At 53.5% G+C, this 24,197-nt stretch overlaps 1 protein-coding gene across 3 annotated transcripts in view; it reads right to left on the bottom strand.

The window, feature by feature from the left end:
- KCNG2 (potassium voltage-gated channel modifier subfamily G member 2) overlaps nucleotides 1-24,197 on the bottom strand; it is a 72,648-nt gene that overhangs the window by 9,324 nt on the left and 39,127 nt on the right. For all 3 annotated transcript variants that reach the window (XM_036823276.1, XM_036823278.1, XM_036823277.1), the window contains one exon: nucleotides 22,245-22,952. In XM_036823276.1, coding sequence (XP_036679171.1) covers nucleotides 22,245-22,952 — 708 coding nt within the window. The remainder of the gene's footprint in view (nucleotides 1-22,244; nucleotides 22,953-24,197) is intronic.

Genomic DNA, 24,197 nt, shown 5'->3' with positions numbered 1-24,197 from the left:
TATTGAATTTTGTCAAACGCTTTCTCGACATCTATTGAGACGACCAGATGGCTCTTCTTCTTTGCTGTGTTAATATTATGAATTACATTGACTGATTTTCAAAAGTTGAACCAGGTTTGCTTTCCTAAAAAATTCCACTTAGTCATGATGTGTTACCCTTTTTATACATTGCCATACTTGATTTATTAACATTTTGTTGGAGTTTTGCATCTACGTTCATGTGAGATACTGGTCTGTGTTTTCTTTTCTTTCCTGTAGTGTCTTTGTCTGGTTTGGTGCCAGGATAATACTGGAAGTGTTCTCTTCTATTTTCTGGAAGAGATTGTGCAGAACTGGTATCATTTCTTCCTTAAACTTTTGGTAGAATTCACCAGTGAAACCATCTGGGACTGGAGTTTTCTTTTTGGAAGGTTTTAAACTATGAATTAAATTTCTGTAATCAGCAGAGGTTATCTACTCCTTCTTGAATGAGTTTTGGTGACTGAACATGTTTTTAATTTAATTTTTGTTTTACGAAACAAAAAAGATAGACTTATAAAGGAAAAAACAGTATTCCTACCACGACTCATCTCCCAGGGGCGACAGTTTTCAATTCTTCCTTCTGATAGTTACTTCCATACTTTTAAATAATGGGCTTACATGGCTATTTATTGATGTATTAACTGTATACATTTCTACGACTTTGTGTAGCTGAGGATTCGGTTTTCTTACACCATCCCCACCGCATCCATGATCCCTTTCCTCTAGAAATAGTAGTGTCACGCTTTGAGGTAAAATCTGTAGCTACCAAGATGAGGTGGAGACGCTTCACTGCTGAGCCAGGTTGTGGGCTACGCTGCATTACATTTTTTTTCCTCATAAAATGTTTGGGTTTTTTCCTCAAGTTTTATGGCCCTGTTCTAAAGTTGCTTAGCTTGCTATAAATCATGGTGTATTTTCTCCAAATTGAAAACACGTCGGATGGTTCTGTTTCCTTTCCAAGACCCGCCTCCCCTTCCAGGGGCCTCTGCCCTCTTGCTGCAAACTGTGGTCCGGAGCGGCTCTCGGTTCCTCTCTGTTTGGGGATCCTCGTACACCTTGATACGCGGTGTCTCCTCTTCAGTCTACTCCATTTTTCTGCCGAAGCGCATCCTCTGGTACCCCCCGAGAGGAGGTACGCGGCGGGTACATCTTTGAGCCTTTGCGTGTCTGGAGACTCCTTATTCTACCTCCATGCTTGGGCAGAAAGTCCATTTCCACTTGGAAGTTTGAAGGGGCTGCCCCATCACGTCCAAGCTTTCAGCGTTGCTGGTGAAGCTTAACACCGACAGGGAGAAGTGCTTAAATCTCAGTCAATGCATTTCCAACCGAAGGGACCGTGTAGCTGGCAGAGGTCGGAACCCGAACGTGGCCAGCTGGGCCTCCCGAGCCTGCCACCCTGAGGCCACCCAGAGCTCCTCCTCGAGGTCCATCTGAGGGCCACCCCCAGGCCCACTCCACCCCGAGGTCTGCCCCAAGGTCCCTCCCCTGAGGTCCGGCGCCATGGGGACTGTTCACCCATTACGATTCCCTCTCTCACGGAAGTTCTCGGGTATTTTCTTGGGGCTGGGCGACCCAGGAGCCGGGCCCTCGCGTCTCAGAGCCTGAGGGTCCCCACGTCCTCCTCGCTGTCTGCCCATCCTGACCTCCTCCCAGTGATGGCTGCCCTCCTGGCTCGACCCCCCGACTCCTTCCCTCCCCCCACCTCGCCACATCGTCTCTAAGCGCCCCCTGGACGGGCGCCAACCCTTCCAACCAGGCGCTGCGATTACATCTCAGGGTCGCTCTCACCCCCCTTGGCTCTGTGGACGCGGCCCTTCCCCTCGGGCCTCCACAGGTACCAGTGAGGCTCCTTGGGGTCTCCTGTTTCCTTCAAGCTCCACATTCGCCCGTCTTCGCCGTGGGCTTCCTTTCCCAACAGGCCCCTCCTCCTCCGAAGGCCGAGGCCCCATGTGGAAGCTGCCCGCACCACGGGCCCGTAGGCCGCCGGGCTTCGCAGGTGAAAAGCTGGGGCGGCGGCCGCGTCGGGGTCCCGATGCCGGCAGGTGGGACTCTCCCCCGTCGGGAGAAAGCGCCTCCAGAGGAGGGTCGTCCAGGTGCCCGCGGGGTGCAGGGTGGCTGAGGTCGGTCCTGGCAGGCTCTCCCACACCCTACGCAGCTGCACCCCAAACCCGCTCCCAGGCTCAGGGCTCCTGGGGGGGCAGGTGGCCGGAAGCAGCACCGTCGGGACAGTGGGAGCACAGGGGACAGGTCAGGCTGGTTCCACACCAGGGGCTTCTGGAAACCAAGTGGTTTTGGAACTGTTCTCGGGAGGTGCGGCCTCCACGGCCCGGCCCTCACTCGACACCGACCCGGCTTTGACTTCCTAGTGAAAATAAACAGCCGGCCGGGTTTCTTCAGTAAGAGAGGCTGAGGGGTGGCCAGCGGCTCGGTGGGCCGGCGGGGGGGCAGCAGAGGCCTGGCCTGGCCGCACCTCCAGCCCCTGCTTCGCTCTCATTTCAGAGCATCAAAGACTCAGTGGCATTCGTCCTGCTAAGGAGGCTGCTGACCCTGTTAGGCTGTGTGCCATCACTCTTCGTAGATAAACCCAGGTGTGAGGACGAGGAGAGGAACAGGAGCCGGGCCGGGGGTGGGGGCGGGAGGGTGGGACTCGTAACTGCGAGGGCAGCGCTGAGCTCAGCCTGAACGCCTGTCACCCCGGCCTGAGGCATCCAACCCCAGGAAGCGTTCCACCAAAGACCCCGAGGCTTGCAGGCTCTCCCTGTGTTTATCTAGGGTGTAATTAGACTCTTAAAATGCTCACGTCCCTTTGCTGCCTGTGTGTGCTCTGGACAGATTCTCATCCCTCCATCCATCCGTCGCGGACCTTGTGTCTGGCAAAACAGCCAAGCCAAGCTGTCGTCTGCAGCTGGGGCATCAGCAGGGTCACGAAGCCACCCTGTCACAGACTGGACACTTGGAAGGGTGAAGGGTTTGTCCTTACGAATTTAGCTAGTCGCTCATTAATAGCTTTGTGTGCAGATCTCCTTTTTGCCGCCAATAAGTACCTTAAGGAAAATACTTATGGACTCATTTCACCAACTACAAATTTATAATAGTTTGAGCTGAACTGAGATTTATTTTTTCCGGTTACCTATGGTAACAGGCTCTTGTAGTACAAATAGATAATTAGGGGAAGGAATATTAAATCCACTTAAGAGAACAAATGGTTAAAAAGATCCAACAGTCATTTACACAGAAATAATGAATGAACTCATTTCAAGTTGTCTGCAGTGAAGCAGAGCTGTCAGTTCACTTTCCTGGCCACAGCCGTGAACCAGTTTTGGGGTCACACGGAAAGGAATGAAGACACCTTGGTCACGAAGTACTCCACCCTCTGCCTGGCTGCAATGAGCCTGTCTTCCCGTTGGACCCGCCGGCATCTGCTGGTCCCTCCCGGGAACGATGTGCCAGCCCAGATGCCGGAGGGGTTCAAGAAGCAGACGGAACCGCAGCCACCAGCATCTTCACAGCCGGTACCGAGGAGCGAGACCGCTCGCTGCTCACAGCTGCGAGCACGTCTGAGCTACAGGATGTTCACTCGCCCTCTCAAGCAGCTGGCAGAGTGTGGGCACCGGGCATCCTGCCCCCAGGGCCCCGCCACCCTCGCGGGAGCGACCCACGTGAGCCGCAGACACAGACGAACAAGGTGACCACAGACAGCGACACCGCCCACGCATTAGTGAAGAGGGCGCCCACCTCAGGGGAGAAGAGTTCCCAGCCACGAACCTGAATTCATCTGAGTCACAGGCAACGGCGCGAAGTGGGCAGGCTCTGCTCTTCGTCTGTTCACCAATCTCAGTCCTTGTTCCTAGGGAAGCCCTCCCGCAGTGGTGGGCGGGCTCTTTCCAGGGAGACAGGCGTGCTTCCGCCTCTCTGTCCTGTGCCGGGCTTGGTCCCACCCGTCCGGGCGGCGCCCCTGACGCACAGTTCTGCGAACCCCCCTTAGAGCCCTTGGCGGCAGCGACTTGATCGCACCCTCCTGGCTGCTGGGTTCAGTCGCGGCCCCTCCGAGAGGGGCAGAGATGCCACGCACAGGGCGCTGGCCCTGCGACGCTTGCCGGCTCCCGTGACCTGGGCAGGAGGCGGCTCCTGGGGTGACCAGAAGGGCCCTCGTGCCCTGGCTTCCGTGCGCTTTCTGACTGGGCTCAGCAGGAGGTGATTTTTCCCGGGAAAGCAGCCCCTCCCTGCCGACCTCAGCACATCCATCCAGCAGCCAAAGGCACAGATGCACGGGGCCAGGGGCAGGGGCTCTGCCCATCACGGCCACCTCAGCAGCGGCAGCGCTGTGGACCCGCAGGACCAGACAAGGTTTTCTGTAGGACCCAAGGCCGTGCCAACACTGCACGGACATCCTTGGGGCAGGGGACGGAGGGCGAGGCAGGCAGGGAAGGCTGAGCAGGGGAGGGCGCGGCGGGGGGCCCCGGCCGGAGGCTGGCACCTCCTCTTGCTCACGAGGGGAGCAGTAGACGTGCGTCATCACACTGGGGGAGCGTCCGCAACGCACACACGGAATCAAGAACAAACAACCCAAGGCAGGCGGATGAAGACGGAAATCCTCGGAAGTACAAACGGAGGCAGAGATGCGAAAAGACGTTAGCCTGCTAGTGAGCGAATGAAAATTTAAAAAGCCAGGAAATGGCTTTTTGTTTTAGAGCCAGGCAAATTGTTATCAGGTCGCCCAGCACTGGCTGGGCCCAGGGTCCAGGGACTGGAGCCCACGAAGGCATTGCAAGGCCCTCGTGGGGCAGCATTTGGGGCCTGGGCTCACAGCCCCGCCCCCCGATGGGTACAGCTGGGGACCTAATGAGCAGAGTGGTCGAGTGGTGGAAGATCCGTTAGCAAATGTGACAGGAAGGGCTGGAAACAAGAGCTGCAGGGAGGGAACACTTAAAATTACCAAATAACAGGACTGCTTCGACGTTACTGTTACGGGAACCAAGTGGCTACAAGACTCTGCCTACGCACTACTGCACCACTTCTACAATTTCATGAAGAGGCTTCGGGAGCAGAGGCAGTGAACAGCATTCAGGCTTCAGCAATTACCTCTCATCTTATTTTCACTTTGTTCTGTACACGGCTCTGTACCTGCCAAGCTTCCGTAAAGGAGTATCACGTTTACAACCAGGAAAACACTCTGAAGAGTGGGTACGCTTCAGGCTGGTGGGAAGCAGGGGTACAGGCCGTCTGGGCAGGCGCGCTGGGCGGGCGAGGGGCCTGGCTGACCGCGTCCAGGGCAGGATCTGCGGTTTGGTGGCTGTTTTCTCCCAGCTCTGCACCCCACTGAGCCCACATGACCGTTCTCACCGGAGCGCAGGGTTTATTTCTCAAGATGCTCATTGCCAGGTCACATCAGAAAACAGGAGCTCTCCCAATCCCCCCAGTCTTCGCTGAGACCCTGCTCCTCAGGGCACAGCCCGCTTCCCTGGGAGCTGCCAACGTGGGGATCCCACAAAGAAAGCCGACCCACTGGAGTAACCCCGACCCTCACCAAAGATCTCACGGGCGTTGATAAATTAGAATCTGGGGTAAAATCAACAGCACAAACCCCTCATCTGGGAACAGCCGGTTTGCTGAATTACAATAGTTGACGTCTTCTCATTAAAAACATTCCTTCACGTTACACTTAATATTTCAGGCTTCAGTGAGCCTAAAATCACCTGAATGCTCAGGTCTGTTCCCGCAAACTGGCTGGTGCTGGATGAATTTTGCTGCCTTAAACATGCAACTTACAAAGCAAAATACCTCAACCCCGTGAGGGAAGTGCTGAGGACATGGCCTCGCGTACACTGGGAGAGACCCTTGATCCCCACTCATTTCCAGGCATGTTCAGTGTTCTCACAGCTGCCCCGACACCGGCTGCCGTGGAGGAGGGGGGCACGGGGTCTTCTGGCACTGACTGCAACACAAGGTGACGCCCGTCCTCCCCGCTTGGGCCCGGGGGGGGCCTCAGTGGGGACGGGCTGGGAGGGGACGGGCGCGGGGAGGCCCGCTGGGCTCCACCGCTTGCTTCCCTGTCCGCTTCTCTCCCCGCTCTGTCCTGGAGCGAGGGTCTGTCCGAGGGCCCGATCGAGGTGGCTGTGTCAGGAGACCAGGACTCAGGCCTCCTCGCTTGAAGCCGAGGGCAGTGGCCAGTCTCCCCCCCGGAGGCCGGAGGGGGTCCGTGCAGACTTGGGGTGCGGGGATGGCATGGGGACCCCCGGTGGCACCAGGAGGGAGGGGGGGGAAGCGACCAGAGGGCTGTTTCCTGGCACAGCGGCTTCCCGGTCGCCCTGCCCTGCAGTCTCCACACCGGCTGGGGAGACGGAGGCCCCCGCCACGGGCCCGGGTCACATCCCGAGTGCGATGAGGCGCCTGCTGACAGCCAGGCAGGGGCCGGTCGTCTGATTCCCCAGCTGCCCCTTCGGACTGGCTTCCCCTCTGCTCCCACTGTGGACCAACAACTCCCGCTGTGCCGTTTACACAAACCAGTGTCTGGAGAAGGAGAGTCAGTGCCTGGACGCGGCCTCCTCGCCACCGCCCACCCCGCATCCCGCACGTGCTTTAGCATCTTGTTTGCAAAAGGGTAAAGAGCTGTCACTTAATTCTGTGTGCAAAGCACCGTCCACAGCAGTTTCCAAGCATTACTCAATTTAACCTCAGCAGCTCTGAAGTATCTGCATTTCACAGACGAGGAAACTTTGGCTCTGAAAGGAGATGGAAGTGTTGTCAGGTCTTCAGCAGTGGGTTACAAGAGCTGGGGTGGGAGCCCTGGTCTGCGTTTAAGTCTGAGAACTTAACCAACACCCAGTTGTGCCTCTTCTGGCGACAGAGAAGGTGAACCAAAGGCCTTGGCTAGATTATGACAAAGAGAATCTTGGGACCGGCTTCCAGTTCTGCACGTCAAGAGCTTGGCAGTCGCCGCTCCCTCCAAACAACAACTAAAAAGCTGAACAGACTGAAAAGTCAACAACTCTTCTTGGGTCCGTAAGAGAGGTGAGGTCACAGGGCAAGTCACTGCCCCCAAGACTGGAGAGACAGACGGGTGAACGCAGGGAGTCCAGCTTCCTGGGGCAGAGGCTTGAAGCTGCCACGGGAACGAGTGCCAGGTAGGAACACCTGAACTGTGACTTTTCAATTGCTGGAGCCTCAGTGTGAACAAGTCTGAGAGTTAAGCTCCAGGGGACCCTGTCAGGGGAGGCCCTCAATATTGTGAGATTTACCACCAGGAGCTCGATGAGGTTCTCACAGTAAATATGGGAGAAAAGAAAACATACAGGGCATTGGTTCAAGATGGCGGAGTAGAAGGACATGTGCTCACTCCCTCTTGCGAGAGCACCGGAATCACAACTAACTGCTGAACAATCATCGACAGGAAGACACTGGAACTCACCAAAAAAGATAAACCACATCCAAAGACAAAGGAGAAGCCGTAATGAGATGGTAGGAGGGACGCAATCACAATAAAATCAAATCCCATAACCACCGGGTGGGTGACTCAAAGACTGGAGAACACTTACACCACAGAAGTCCACCCACTGGAGTGAAGGTTCTGAGCCCCACGTCAGGCTTCCCAACCTGGGGGTCTGGCAATGGGAGGAGGAATTCCTAGAGAATCAGACTTTGAAGGCTAGCGGGATTTGATTGCAGGACTTCAACAGGACTGGGGGAAACAGAGACTCCACTCTTGGAGGGCACACACAAAGCAGTGTGCACATCAGGACCCAGAGGGAAGGAGCAGTGATCCCACAGGAGACTGAACCAGACCTACCTGCTGGTGTTGGAGTGTCTCCTGCAGAGGCGGGGGGTGGCTGTGGCTCACCATGGGGACAAGGACACTGGCAGCAGAAGTTCTGGGAAGTACTCCTTGGCATGAGCCCTCCCGGACTCCACCATTAGCCCCACCAAAGAGCTGGGAATGCTCCAGTGCTGGGTTGCCTCAGGCCAAACAACCAACAGAGAGGGAACCCAGCCTTACCCATCAGCAGACAAATGGATTAAAGTTTTACTGAGCTCTGCCCACCAGAGCAACACCCAGCTCTACCCACCACCAGTCCCTCCCATCAGGAAGCTTGCACAAGCCTCTTAGATAGTCTCATCCACCAGAGGGCAGACAGCAAAAGCAAGAACCACAATCCTGCAGCCTGTGGAACAAAAACCACATTCACAGAAAGACAGACAAAATGAAAAGGCAGAAGACTTTGTACCAGATGAAGGAACAAGATAAAACCCCAGAAAAACAACTAAACGAAGTGGAGATAGGCAACCTTCCAGAAAAAGAATTCAGAACAATGATAGTGAAGATGATCCAGGACCTCGGAAAAAGAATGGAGGCAAAGATCAAGAAGATACAAAAAATGTTTAACAGAGACCTAGAAGAATTAAAGAACAAAGACCTAGAAGAATTAAAGAACAAACAAACAAAGATGAACAAAACAATAACTGAAATGAAAAATACACTAGAAGGAATCAATAGCAGAAAAACTGAGGCAGAAGAACGGATAAGTGACCTGGAAGACAGAATGGTGGAATTCACTGTAACGGAACAGAATAAAGAAAAAAGAATGAAAAAAAAATGAAGACAGCTTAGGAGACCTCTGGGACAACATTAAACACAACAACATTCGCATTACAGGGGTCCCAGAAGGAGAAGAGAGAGAGAAAGGACCAGAGAAAATATTTGAAGAGATTATAGTCGAAAACTTCCCTAACATGGGAAAGGAAATAGCCACCCAAGTCCAGGAAGCACAGAGAGTCCCATACAGGATAAACCCAATGAGAAACACACCGAGACACACAGTAATCAAATTGGCAAAAATTGAAGGAAAAGAAAAATTATTGAAAGCAGCAAGGGAAAAATGACAAATAACATACAAGGGAACTCCCATAAGGTTAACAGCTGATTTCTCAGCAGAAACTATAAGCCAGAAGGGAGTGGCATGGTATACTTAAAGTGATGAAAGGGAAGAACCTACAACCAAGATTACTCTACCCGGCAAGGATCTCATTCAGATTCGATGGAGAAAACAAAAGCTTTACAGACAAGCAAAAGCTAAGAGAATTCAGCACCACCAAACCAGCTCTACAGCAAATGCTAAAGGAACTTCTCTAAGTGGGAAACACAAGAGAAGAAAAGGACCACAAAAACAAACCTGTAACAATTAAGAAAATGGTAATAGGAACATACATATCAATAATTACCTTAAATGTGAATGGATTAAATGCTCCAACCAAAAGACACAGGCTTGCTGAATGGATACAAAAACAAGACCCATCTATATGCTGTCTGCAAGAGACCCACTTCAGACCTAGGGACACAAACAGACTGAAAGTGAGGGGATGGAAAAAGATATTCCATGCAAATGGAAATCAAAAGAAAGCTGGAGTAGCAATACTCATATCCGATAAAATAGACTTTAAAATAAAGAATGTTACAAGAGACAAGGAAGGACACTACATAATGATCAAGGGATCAATCCAAGAAGAAAATATAACAATCATAAATATATATGTACCCAACACAGGAGCACCTCAATACATAAGGCAACTGCTAATAGCTATAAAAGAGGAAACTGACAATAACACAATAATAGTGGGGGACTTTAACACCTCACTTACACCAATGGACAGATCATCCAGACAAAATTAATAAAGAAACACAAGCTTTAAATGACACAATAGACCAGATAGATTTAATTGATATTTATAGGACGTTCCATCCAAAAACAGCAGATTACACTTTCTTCTCAAGTGCACACGGAACATTCTTCAGGATAGATCACATTTTGGGTCACAAATCAAGCCTCAGTAAATTTAAGAACATTGAAATCATATCAAGCATCTTTTCCAACCACAACGCTATGAGATTAGAAATCAATTACAGGGGAAAAAATGTAAAAAACACAAACACATGGAGGCTAAACAATACGTTACTAAATAACCAAGAGATCACTGAAGAAATCAAAGAGGAAATCAAAAAATACCTAGAGACAAATGACAACGAAAACACGACAACCCGAAACCTATGGGATGCAGCAAAAGCAGTTCTAAGAGGGAAGTTTATAGCTATACAAGCCTACCTCAAGAAACAAGAAAAATCTCAAATAAACAATCTAATCTTACACCTAAAGGAACTAGAGAAAGTAGAAGAAACAAAACCCAAAATTAGTAGAGGGAAGGGAATCACAAAGATCAGAGCAGAAATAAGTGAAAAGGAAACAAAGAAAACAATAGCAAAGACAAAGAAAACTAAAAGCTGGTTCTTTGAGAAGATAAACAAAATTGATAAACCTTTAGCCAGACTCATCAAGAAAAAGAGGGAGAGGACTCAAATCAAGAAAATTAGAAATGAAAAAGGAGAAGTTACAACAGATACTGCAGAAATACAAAGCATCCTAAGAGACTACTACAAGCAACTCTGTGCCAATAAAATGGACAACCTGGAAGAAATGGACAAATTCTTAGAAAGGTATAACCTTCCAAGACTGAATCAGGAAGAAACAGAAAATATGAACTGAGCAATCACAAGTAATGAGATTGAAACTGTGATTAAAAATCTTCCAACAAACAAAAGTCCAGGACCAGATGGCTTCACAGGTGAATTCTATCAAACATTTAGAGAACAGCTAACACCCATCCTTCTCAAACTCTTGCAAAAAACTGCAGAGGAAGGAACACTTCCAAACTCATTCTATGAGGCCACCATCACCCTGATACCAAAACCAGACAAAGATACTACAAAAAAAGAAAATTACAGACCAACATCACTGATGAATATAGATGCAAAAATCCTCAACAAAATACTAGCAAACAGAATCCAACAACACATTAAAAGGATCATACACCATGATCAAGTGGGATTTATCCCAGGGATGCAAGGATTCTTCAATATATGCAAATCAATCAATGTGATACACCATATTAACAAACTGAAGAAGAAAAACCATATGATCATCTCAATAGATGCAGAAAAAGCTTTTGACAAAATTCAACACCCATTTATGATAAAAACTCTCCAGAAAGTGGGCAGAGAGGGAACCTACCTCAACATAATAAAGGCCACATATGACAAACCCACAGCAAACATCATTCTCAATGGTGAAAAACTGAAAGCATTTCCTCTAAGATCAGGAACGAGACAAGGATGTCCACTCTCACCACTATTATTCAACATAGTTTGGAAATCCTAGCCACGGCAATCAGAGAAGAAAAAGAAATAAAAGGAATACAAATTGGAAAAGAAGAAGTAAAACTGTCACTGTTTGCAGATGAAATGATACTATACAGAGAATCCTAAAGATGCCACCAGAAAACTACTAGAGCTAATCAATGAATTTGGTAAAGTTGCAGGATACAAAATTAATGCACAGAAATCTCTTGCATTCCTATATACTAACAACGGAAGATCAGAAAGAGAATTGAGGAAACAACCCCAATTCACCATTGCAACAAAAAGAAAAAAATACCTAGGAATAAACCTACCTAAGGAGGTAAAAGACCTGTATGCAGAAAACTATAAGACACTGATGACAGAAATCACAGATGACACAAACAGATGGAGAGATATACCATGTTCTTGGATTGGAAGAATCAATATTGTGAAAATGCCTATACCACCCAAAGCAATCTACAGATTCAATGTAATCCCTATCAAATTACCAGTGGCATTTTTTACAGAACTAGAACAAAAAAATCTTAAAGTTTGTATGGAGACACAGAAGACCCCAAATAGCCAAAGCAATTTTGAGGGAAAAAAACAGAGCTGGAGGAATCAGACACCCTGACTTCAGACTATACTACAAAGCTACAGTAATCCAGACAATATGGTGCTGGCACAAAAACAGAAATATAGATCAATGGAACAGGATAGAAAGCCCAGAGATAAACCCACACACCTATGGTCAACTAATCTATGACAAAGGAGGCAAGGATATATAATGGAGAAAAGACAGTCTCTTCAACAGGTGGTGCTGGGAAAACTGGACAGCTACATGGAAAAGAATGAAACTAGAACACTCCCTAACACCATACACAAAAATAAACTCAAAATGGATTAGAGACCTAAATGTAAGACTGGACACTATAAAACTCTTATTAGAGGAAAACATAGGAAGAACACTCTTCGACATAAATCACAGCAAGATCTTTTTTGATCCACCTCCTAGAGTAACGGAAATTAAAACAAAAATAAACAAATGGGACCTAATGAAACTTAAAAGCTTTTGCAAAGGAAAGGAAACTACAAACAAGACGAAAAGACAACTCTCAGAATGGGAGAAAATATTTGCAAATGAATCAACAGACAAAGGATTAATCTCCAAAATATATAAACAGCTCATGCAGCTCAATCTTAAAAAAACAAACAACCCAATCAGAAAATGGGCAGAAGACCTAAATAGATATTTCTCCAGAGAAGACATACAGATGGCCAAGAAGCACATGAAAAGCTGCTCAACATCACTAATTATTAGAGAAATGCAAATCAAAACTACAATGAGGTATCACCTCACACCAGTTAGAATGGGCATCATCAGAAAATCTACAAACAACAAATGCTGGAGAGGGTGTGGAGAAAGGGGAACCCTCTTGCACTGCTGGTGGGAATGTAAATTGATACAGCCACTATGGAGAACAGTATGGAGGTTCCTTAAAAAACTAAAACTAGAATTACCATAGGACCCAGCTATCCCACTACTGGGCATATACCCAGAGAAAACCATAATTCAAAAAGACACATGCACCCCAATGTTCATTGCAGCACTATTTACAATAGTCAGGACATGGAAGCAACCTAAATGCCCATCGACAGATGAATGGATAAAGAAGATGTGGTACATATATATAATGGAATATTACTCAGCCATAAAAAGGAGCGAAATCGTGTCATTTGTAGAGACGTGGATGGATCTAGAGACTGTCATACAGAGTGAAGTAGGTCAGAAAAACAAATATCGTATATTAACGCATATATGTGGAACCTAGAAAAACAGTACAGATGAACCAGGTTACAGGGCAGAAATAGAGACACAGATGTAGAGAACAAACGTATGGACACCAAGGGGGGAAAGTGGTGGGGGCAGGGGGTGGCGGTGGGATGAACTGGGAGATTGGGATTGACATGTATACACTAATATGTATAAAATAGATAACTAATAAGAACCTGCTGTATAAAAAATAAATAAAATAAAATTCAAAAAAAAATAAAACATACAGATGGCAAATAAGCACGTGAAAAGATACTCCACATCATATGTCATCAGGGAGATGCAAGGTAAAACAACAACGAGACACCACTCCTGGCATGGCCAAAGCCCAGAGCACTGACAACACGAAAGGCTGGTGAGGATGTGGCGCAACAGGAACTCTCCTCATTGCTGGCGGGAACGCAAAACTGGGTGCAGCCACTTCGGAAGACGTTTTGGTGCTTTCTTAAAAAACTAAACATAGTTTTACCAGACAATCCAGCAATCACACTCCTTGGTATTTATCCAAAGGAAAACTTATGTTCACACAAAAACCTGCACAGAGATGCGTATAGCAGCTTTCATCGTAATTGCCAAATGGAAGCAACCAAAAGATGTCCTTCAGTCCTTCAGTGATGAATAAATAAACTATGGTGCATTCAGACAACGGAATATTATTCAAGGCCAAAAAGAAATGAGCTATCAAGCCATGAAAAAAATATGGAGAAACCTTAAATGCATATTACTAAGTCAAAGAGGCCAACCTGAAGAGGATTTCAACTATAGGACATTCTGGAAAAGGCAAAACTATGGAGAAAGTAAAAAGATCAGTGGTGCCAGGGCCTGGGGAAGGGGAGGGAGGGATGAATACGGGGGGGGGGGTACACAGAGGGATTTTAGGGCGGTGGAATGATTCTGTGTGTTGCTATTATGGTGGATTCATGTCATTTTACATTTGTCCAAACCCACAGAACGTACACTACCCAGAATGACGCTGATGTAAACTGTGGGCTTTAAGTGATTATGACATGTCGGCGTAGGTTCATCATTTGTAACAAACGTCCACACTCTGGGGATGTTGATGCTGGGAGAGGCTGTGCATCTGGGGGGGTGCAGGGGGCATATGGGAAATCTCTGTACCTTCCTCTCAATTTTGCTGTGAACTTTAAACTGCTCTAAAAAATTGTCTTAAAAAAAAAAAAGAATCTTGTAGCTTCTATTCTAGGCATTTGAGCACAAGTCTTTTTTTCCCCTCAGACTAAAGCACAAATCCAAAACAAAAATCCCCTATTTTTCCTGCCAAATTTACACGGAAAGTAGAGGAAAGTGCCCTGAGCTCCATGTTTATCCCTTGGCACATCTGGCTCGTTTTCCAGCGCCTCTAAGAGCCTCGTAAGAGGGTCTCCCATGAAAACAGGCAGTGGTCCCTCCAACGTAGCGGCCAATGACTGCTACGGGCCTTGGACTACAATTCTGGGTGGCGTGGTGGGGGCATGGGGGGGTGGAGAAGGGACGCGTCAGCGGGAGGGGCTGAAGCCTCGCCTTTCTCAGCAGCCCTGGAGCCATCGTCCTCATTTTACAGAAGAGAACGATGATCAGGGTTAGGACCTGAGCCAGGAATGTCTGGCTCTCAGATGACGCTTTGCCCACAGCAGAATATCTGCCACCAGATTTTGGTGGTTCCTGGATCAGATCTTTGCAAACAAGAAAATAAACCAGCCAAACCTATTATCCGTTTTCAGGGGTCCTGGGAGCCTCTGTTCCCAGCTCAGTCCCTGGGGGCCCTGGGGTCACAGGGGCCCTCCCTGCAGCCCCGGGGCGGCTGTGTCGGCAGAGGCTGCTGGCCAGTTTCCATCCTTCCTTTTTCCTTTCAGGTTCACTGGGCCCTGTGGGCACCAGGTCAGGACAGCACCACCAGCCCGTTCGCATGCGTGTGACGATGGGACACAGAGGGCCACGGGCCGCGTTTCCACAGGGAAGCCACCTTCCCCTGCTGGGTGGGGACCGGAGCCTCCTGGGACGAGGTGGAGGTCACGTGCAGCCCCAGTGCCCAGCGGATGCTGGTGGGAGAGCCCCATGGTCCGGCCCTGTGGCAGCTGCCCAAATGCAGCATTCTTACGTCGTCGTGGACAGGAGACGCTCTGCCAGAAGCTGGACAGAAGCCCAGGTCCCCGTGCTCAGGGGCTCCTTTGCCACCGGCGCAGTCTGTCTGTGCTGCTGCTGGGGCTGAAACAACAGACGTTCATCCTTCGCAGCTCTGGAGCCAGACGCGTGGGGCCCAGGCAGAATCGGTGTCTGCTGAGGACCTGCTCCTGGTTCATGGACGCACCTTCTCACTGTGTCCTCGCATGGCGAAGGGGCGGGTCGCTGTTACAGGGGCACTAATCCCATCACGAGGGCTCCACCCTCATGACCTCGTCGCCCCCAGAGGCCTCCCGGCCCCGACACACTGGGCGTTAGGATTCAGCATGTGAATTTGGGGGACATGACATTCAGCCGGTAGCATTCTGCACCCCGCCGCCACCAGTTCGTGTCCTTCTCCCTGCATTCCGTCCAACAGCCCCCAAAGTCTAAATCACTTCAGCATCACCTCCAGAGTCTAAGGCCTGACATCATCCGAGGCAGGCCGGGGGCGGGCGGTGGGGGACTCCAGGCCGAGTCATCGGAGGCAAAGTCCCTCCAGCTGTGAGCCTGTGACCAGACGGTGCCGCGCTTCCACACACCACGGTGGGCCAGGGGTCCCACAGAGGAGAACCAAGGAGAGACAGCCCCCTGCGCTGGTTCCGTTTGTTTCTCCCGGGAACCCTGACTGACACAGCTCGGAAGCAGCAAAGCTCTCACCCCAGCTCCAGGCTGGCAAACTCGACGTGTGTGTCTGTGCCCACACGCAGCAGAAGCTCTGTCACCAGCTTCCGATGCTGTTGGCAAGTGCCTTAGTGAACTCAATACTTGAAGTCCCCGTCATGAAACCCATAACTAATTATGTGGGTCTTGATTTAATCATATGAGCTTAAAGGAGAAAATCGACTCGCAAGCCAAACACCAGCCTCCGTGGAAAGGAAGTGCTGGCTCTGAGCGCAGCCTGCGTGAGGACGCGCTGCTCCCCCCGGGCCGGTCCGCAGCCCGTCCCGCCGCCGCCAGGCTCAGCACTGTCTCCAGGCAACGACGGCCGCCACCGCATGAAGGAATCTGCGAGCTGTTTGCTGAAACAGAGGCTTCTGTCCCATCCTCCCAGCGGTTCCGAAGGCCTGTCCTCAGCATCTGATCGCCGGGCAGGCGCCATGGGGTGACGTCCAGCACGGGGAGGGCCCCGATGGCACGACCTGTCCCCGTGGTCACCTAAGCACGTCCGACACAGCCTCAGGAGGATGGACCATCCTGCAGCAATCGTGGGCTCTGGGTTGGCCTGGTGCCCAGGCCCTGGGCCTGCGTGTTGCCCAACAGGGGGTGGGGTGGGGAGGGGAGGGCTGGAGAAACGCTCTGTCTCCTTCACGGAGCCCCCAGCACCCTAGGAGTGAGGCCAGAGGCCCACTGGAGACCCCTGAGGCAGCGGGTCGGGGGGCTCGCCTCCCCTCTGGCTTGGGGCTCCCACAGCGACTTGCAGGTGGGGTCTGGGGTCAGCCGTGGAGCTGGAGCCGCCTTGCCGTCCACAGGAGCTGGGGGGCATCCCTTTAGCACTGGCCCCCCGCCTCACCTCACTGGGCCGGGGGGCACAGACCCCTCCTGCTCCCTCTGAGCACCTGGCATTAAAACTTCTGCTCGTGTGCCAAGGGGAGACGGTCCAGCCTGGTAATGAGACGGGGGGCACCTCGGGGTGGTGACCGCTGTGATCGTTTCTCCCAGGAACCAGGCAGTGCGTTGGCTCAGAATGTACTCTTGGGGTCAGAGAATTCAGGGTAACTTTCTGTGGCCACGGTGTTCAGGGGTTTGGTATTAGTAACCTTCATCTCTGCAGACAAGGAGGGACTGTTGAGCAGACAGCCTGAGGCCAGGTCATGAGACCCGCTGGGTGCCAGGGAGCCTTTCCTTCCTGCATGGATGGTCCCGCCGTGGACCAGACACCGGGGACTGAGCCCACTCCGGCGGGGACCTCCCGGGACAGGACGGAGCGGGTCCCGCGTGCACGCCCCCAACCCCTGCCCCTGGGTCCTGCAGGCGGAGGCAAGAGCAGCCATAGCCCCGGAAGTCTCATTCAGCTGGGGGGACGCCGGTGCAGCAGTGGGGGGGGGCCGGGGAGCCCCTGGTCCTTCTTCTTCGTGCTCCTGACCCAGTAAACACCCAAGACGCCACAGCAACGCTCCTAAGAGCTGCTGCCGACACACAGCGAACGCTGTGCTAAGATAACTCAGGGTTGGCGTGCGCTCCATGGGGCTTCCGGGTGGCGGTCTCCTTCCCTCCCACTGGCCAGCTCCTCGCCCTGCAAACACCTGTCTTCATCTCCAAAGCGAAACCAGCGTCCGGGCCTGGAGATTCTGCATGGACAAGTCTGATGTCACCTGGGGTTTCGAACCCTCGGAAGCCCTCAGACAGGGGTGGGATCCTTACGTCTGCTGGGTCTGAGATTATGAACACGACACGGGAGGTTGAGAACAGGCGTCCACGAGGGCAGAGCTGAGCGCTGGAGGGGCTCCTGGCTGAGACCTCAGTGCAGGAGGGAGACAGCTCCTCGGGCAGCGCCAGCGTGGCCCCGACCGGGGCGGGGACCTGGGGACATGCAGCAGGAGTCTCGCCCTCGAGTGTTTTCATGACGGTGGTCGGCCACGTAACGCCTGGAAGACGCCCACTTCCTGGCCTCGGGCCCACGGCTGCGTCGCCTCCGACGGCAGAAGGGGCTGTGGAGGGTGGGATGACGGCGAGGCCGGAGCCGGGAGCGTCCTGGTTACGGGGCCAGTGTCACCACAGGTCCTCACAGCCCATCACGAGGAGGGGACGGTGGTGGGAGAGGCGAACCAGGTGACACGCTGGGAGGATAGAGGAGGGGCCGAGGGACGAGGGAGGGGGACGGGTCCCCGGAGCCTCCGTAGGAACCAGCCCTGGACCTGAGGCCCGGGTCCCACCGGGACCTCGAGGGCGAGTCGTGCCGTTTCATGAGGCCGTTCGTGGGGGTTTATTTCACGGCGGCAGGGGACACACGCGGTCCACGTCGGTGCCATCAAGGCCCCACCGTGAACAAGGAGCAGGCCTAAGTGCTCACCGTGTCGCCTTCAGAACGGCAGGAGCCAGAGGAGGGGCCGTGAGGGCCCCGCGGGTCCCGCCCCAAGGCCGAGCCCAGCCCTGGGCTGCCCCGCAGACGCTCCTGGGGACCCGGCCCCACCTGCGCGCCGATCTGGACACCGAGTGGCCATGGAGTCGGGGAGGCGGCTCTGCCCGGGGCCCCCCCGCACCCTGACGGGGACGCAGGAGGCAGCAAGGAGTCCCGCTGTGGCTGTGGGCCCTGCGGCCTTTCCTGCAGCAGCCATGCCGGGGCTGCCCTGCTCTCGCTAAGCGTGACGGGGGGGTCCTGGGCCCCCCCGGCCGAGGGTCCTCGGGGCCTCCTGAGTCGGTTGGACGCACCGGAGCCCCAGCTGCTTTGACTTGGGACGGCCTGCGCCCTGCGGATCACTGCGCCCGCCCGGCCCGTCCACACTGCGACTCCATGGATCTGGTGGCTCTAAGTGCCTCATATGAGTGGAATCAGACAGGATTTGTCCTACTGAACTGTCACTTGGCTTGTTTCATTCGGCAAAACGCCCTCAAGATTCGTCCCGCAGGTATGCTTTTACCATCCTTCTTCCTATAAGCCGTGGAAAGCGGAGACCTAGCTCTCACTCAGTTACAATGCGTGAGAGCAAATTCTGGATGGAGCCACCACCGGGCACAGGGGCTTCCAGGGCACCGAGGAGACACAGGGGCAGCGCTGGACAGTGAGAGCCTGGATTCTAGGGGAGGGCGGACCGCAAGGACGCCCACCCACAAGCACACGGCGCCTGCGCGGCCTCGGGAGCACGGGGACTCTGCCCAGCTCTGCCAGCCACCCTGGGGCTCAGGCCACGTCACCGGCCAGAGGGGACCTGGGCGTCTGGCTGCAGAGTCTGTCCTGGGGCCGAGACAGAAGGCGAAGGGAGCTGGGCCCTGTGCCCAAAGGCCGCGTCCCGGCCACCCTGGAGCCGGCGGCTGGGATTTCTGCGCAGTGGGGGCCTCCTTCCAGCCCGGGCGGGGGCCCGGCCACTCAAGGGGCATTTCACAGATCGGCAGCACGAATCAACTTTCCTCTGAGCCCCTGAATAATGGAGGATAATAATCTTTTTTCTCCCTCGATGCTTTTCTGCACCAACACACAAAAATAACCACCAATGCCAATGCTGCCAGAGATGACAAGAGATGTCACCAGACAGACTGATGAAAAGGGAGACGCACCAGCTCGCCCCTGCTTCTTCACGACACTCCCTGCTCCTCCAAGATCGTTTTCCAGGAGGGAACTGGGTGCGTTTAACTGGAGTGCCAACTAGAACGTGGGTGCGTCGGGGAAGCGTCCCTGCCTGTCACTGCTGGAGGATGAGGACCTCAGGCCCACGGAGCTGTCGGCGCTGTGCCTCTCAGAGGATGCTTTCTGGAGCCTTCAAGAGAAGACCTGACATCTCACAAAGAAATTATGTAGCCACTCAATTAAAATCAGAGATCACATAGGGATAATACTTCAGCCTTGTGACTTTCAAGCTAAATTCTACTGGAGGGCTTCCCTGGTGGCACACTGGTTAAGAATCCGCCTGCCAATGCAGGGGACACGGGTTCAATCCCTGGTCCGGGAAGAAACCACATGCCGCGGAGCAACTAAGCCTGTACGCCACAACTACTGAGCCTGCGCTCTAGAGCCCATGCTCCGCTACAAAAGAAGCCACCGCAATGAGAAGCCCGCGCACCAAAACAAAGAGTAGCCCCCGCTCGCCACCACTACAGAAACCGGGCACGCAGCAACGAAGACTCAATGCAGCCAAGAAATAAGTAAATAAAATAAAATAAAAATTTCTACTGGAAAAACCCCAACAAACAAGAAAATAATGAAGGATTCCAAGTTATTCCCTTCTCTGCCCTCCATCCCTGACGCCTCGTGCCTGGAAACTTCTGCGGTCAGGGCGTCAAGGGTGCAGCTGCAGGCGACAGCAGGGAGGCTCCCCGCAAAAGTAAACACAGACTCACCGCAGAAGCCAGCTAGCGCGCCCCCGGGATAAACCCCAAAGAGGCGAGGGCAGGGACTCGCCAGACGTTTGTGCCGTGTCCACAGCAGCGTTACTCCCAACAGCAGAAGGAGGAAGCAACCCAAGTGTCCACCGACGGATGATGGATGAACAAAGTGAGGCGACACATACAAGGGAGTGTTACTCAGCCCCTGAACAGGAAGGGGTCTGACACCTGCTGCATCACGCATGAACCCGGAGGATACTGTGCTCGGTGAAACAGTCACAGAAAGATGATGCCTGTATGATTCCACTTAAATGGGTCCCTGAAGCAGCTGAATTCACAGAGGCAGAAGGTACAGGCTGGGTCCCAGGGGCCGGGGAGTTAGTGTTTAATGGGGACAAAGTTTCAGTTTGGGAAGATGAAAGATTTCTAGGGACGGAGGGTGGTGATGGTTGCACACCATTGTGAACGTACTTAACGCCACTGAACTGCACATAAAAACGGCTAAGACGGTGAATTTTACGTTTTCTTTTTTACCACACACACAGCTAATGAAACATAAAACTTTTTCCTTCCTGTGGCAGTGACAACACCTACTATTATTCGGCACCTACTGTGTGCAGCGGGCCAGGGGATTCGTAAGCGCCCCTCACAAGCACATGGACACACCCACCATGTGCTCACCAACACTGGGATCCTTACTTCCTAATCTGATGACTGATGTGGTGAGACAGCATCTGGGTGGTGTGAGGCAGTGCTTCTGGAAATGGGGAAGAGGTGGGTGACGGATGTGAATGGTGGGTGACGTGGGGACCAGATGACGCCTAGAGGATTCTCAGTTCGACCTCCGGTGATGCTGTCATTAGTTGACGCAGCCCTAACTTCTGTTCCCTGATTCCTGTGTAAATGATTTCCTTCCTCGGACTGTATGGAGTTACTGCTACTGAGAAAGTCCAAACATGTCGAGTGTCTTTACAAGCAGAATCCCCAACTGGGGCCTAGTTAAGACAACTGGAAATGACAGCTCAGGAATCAGACACCCAAACAATGAAGGAAGCCAAACCAATTTCCTAAAATTTACATTTAAATTTAATCTGCAGTCAGGATCACCAGGCTCTTGGTCAAGACCGCTCACACCTGATGTTCCAGCAGAACCGAGCTCTGTGTCTCTGAATAACGAGCTGACGGCAGCGGGAGAGCTCAGGCACTACCCCAGACTGCGGAGGGGCTCTCACTGAGAGGCTGACATGAGCTTTGCCCTGCTCTGCCTGGGGCCGGGGGTTCAAGTCCGAGCCTCCGCCACCCCTGGAAGCTGGAGCTGGGGAGGTTAAGGCAGGACGCCCCTGCCACCCCGTGAGAAAACACAGGCAACGCTTTGAGGGCAACACGCAGCCACACCCTTCAAATACTGCAGCACCTCCTCTCGCCGAAGCCCGACCCGGACGACACCCACTCGGGCCTTCCCCGAGTGTTTCCGAGACATTCCGTAGTGTGCGCATCGGGGGACATCCTGACCCCAGGATGACACTTCTGCCCGCAGCCTCACGGGACAACAGAGGGGGCAGGAAGTCTACCGTCCGCTCAGAAACGAGCCCCGGCACCTCCACAAAGCCGGCCCCGGGTGTGCCAGAGCTGGGCGCCTGGAAGGACTCAGAGATCCTGCCCCTGTGGTCCAGGACGACGGGACTTGGGTTCAGAGCACAGCACTCTCTAGACCGGGCGTTTTAACTCCAAGTTGCCCAAGCCTCAAGGCCCGGCCGTCAGAGAGGTTCCGTGAGAAGGCCCGCTGGCCCGGCAGCCTTGCCGAGTTCTCGAAATTGTCTGGAATTTGGAGCCTCTGCTGGCAGCGCAGTGGGCGGCCTGACGGGGCAGCCGCGCCAGGGCCTCACTCCCGGCGAACCTGCCCTGGGCGGGTGCAGGGGGGCCCAGGGCCTGCAGTTTCAGCGACCAACGGGGTCGCGGTGCCTAAGACCACCACCCAGCGGGCGCCCCACGGCCCAGCTGCCGCCGTCCCTCCCCCCCCCACCCCGGTTCCGTCCCAGCCGCCCCCGGCCCTGCCCGGCCCAGCCGCCCCGGCCCCGCGCTCACCCTCTCCTCCTCGGCGCGGATGTCGGGCATGGTGCTGAGGCAGAGGCCGACCGCCGTGACGGCCACGAAGGCCACGGACACGCAGGCGAAGAGCTTGCCGGCCGGGCCCGAGCGCGGGTCGTCCAGCACGTCGCGCAGGCGCCGCCGGCCGCGCGCCAGCCGCCCGCCGCCGGGCCCAGGGGCGCAGGCCGGGCTGCCGGGGCCCCCGCGCTCCGCCGGGCCCGCGCGCGCCTCGGCGGCCTCCTCCTCGCGGCGGCGCAGGCGGCGCAGGCAGCAGCGCTCCAGGCGCGCCTCGTCGATGCCCCAGTAGGCCAGCTCGTCGCGGAAGGCCAGGGCGCACGCGCCGCGCAGCAGCCGCAGCTTCCCGGCGCGCAGCAGCGCCACGATGGCGCGGAAGGCGCACGGGCTGCGGTCGAAGAAGAACTCGTCGCGGCTCACGTCGTAGTCGTCGCACACGCGCAGCAGCTCGTCGTGGCCGCGGCAGGCGCGGAGGCGCTCGAGGCGCGCGAGGGGACAGCGGGCCAGCGCGGCCCAGGCCAGGCGCACCCTGCAGCCGCCCACGTTGATGATGACGTGCCGGGCGCGGGCCCCGCCAACGCCGCCGCCGCCGCCGCCGCCGCCAACCGGGGGCTCGGGGCCCGGGGGCTCCGCGGGCCCGGGGAGCAGGGCCATGGCCCCGTGCGCCGCCCCAGGGTCCGGAGGCTGGGCCTGCGAAGGAAGGGAGCGCGCGTTAGGCCGCAGATTGGCCGGCAGCTCGGGGACACCCCCGCCCACGCACGACCTTGGGGCTTGGGGAGCGAACCAAACCAAGGGCTCCGTCGGCCCGGCCGCTCGGTTCCTCTCTCCTGCATCCCTGACGCCTGCAGGTGGTCCCAGGAGCCCGCCCCTCAGCTTTCCAGCAGGCCCCGCTTACGAGGGACCCGCCTTAATTTCTTGCCTGGAGACTGGGGACACGGCCAACGCGGGGCAGCACGAGGGAGGAGGGCAGGCCGCCCTGGAGATGCTGCTTCAGGAGATGATGGCAAGGCCAGACCTGGGGGGTTTCCGGCTGGTTAACAAGTGGGGGCCAGGGGAGGGGGCTGCTAGGGATGTATTGATCCTTAAGAAGCGTCAGCCAAACTGCCAGAACAGCCTGTGGACGCTGTTTGGATTCGGATTAGAGGGAACCAACTATAAAAAGACATCTAAGAGTAAATAAGAAAATCCCAGCACTATCTATGATTTTAAAGCCTTTTTAAAGGCATGAGACTAGTACTGCACTCGTGAAAAACAGGGGGTTTCGGCCCCTTAGAGGTCCGCAGTGAGGTATTCACGTGAAATGAGGTCTGGATCTTCATTAAGCAAATCTTTCTCAAGTGGTGTGCAGACAAAACACTTCACCTGCTGCTGGAGCCCGGTGATGAGAACACTGGGGCCATTATATTTTCTCTCTGCTTTTACGTACATTTACAAATGTCCCTAATAAAAACGGGTTTGTTTTGCTTTTTAAAAGCTTCCAGATAATTCTGCTGCACAGCTGGGTTTGGGAGGCACTGATGTAGAGAAACTCACGATGCTTCGGTTGCCTTGATTCTCTAAACCAGAGGTTCTTTATTTGTTGTCCATGGGAATTCTTCAGGGATCTATGAGCCTTCTAGAATTAGATGCAAACTTGTGTGTGTACACACTTTTCTAATAGAGGATCCTCAGATTCTCAAAGGGATCTGTGGCCCCAAAGCTTAATGAAGCTCACAGCTTCAAACATATAAGGGAGGGAAATATCTTTGTAGTGTGGGAATTGCTAGCCCGGATCCCCTTTAAAATATTTTGAACATGGGTCACCCACACTAGTTGGTGGGCATGTGCGCTTTGGCATTCGTTGTCGGATGCCTTCTTAAGAATGCTTGGGCAAAGGTAAGATTCCAGGTGAGTTTCTTATATGAATGATTACTTGTTTTATTCTTTGACCAGGGT

The sequence above is a fragment of the Balaenoptera musculus genome, chromosome 14, assembly GCF_009873245.2.
Source record: "Balaenoptera musculus isolate JJ_BM4_2016_0621 chromosome 14, mBalMus1.pri.v3, whole genome shotgun sequence".
In the NCBI taxonomy this organism is placed as follows: domain Eukaryota; kingdom Metazoa; phylum Chordata; class Mammalia; order Artiodactyla; family Balaenopteridae; genus Balaenoptera; species Balaenoptera musculus.
Note: the sequence above shows the minus strand (reverse complement) of the source record. Positions and strands in the feature narration are given on the sequence as shown.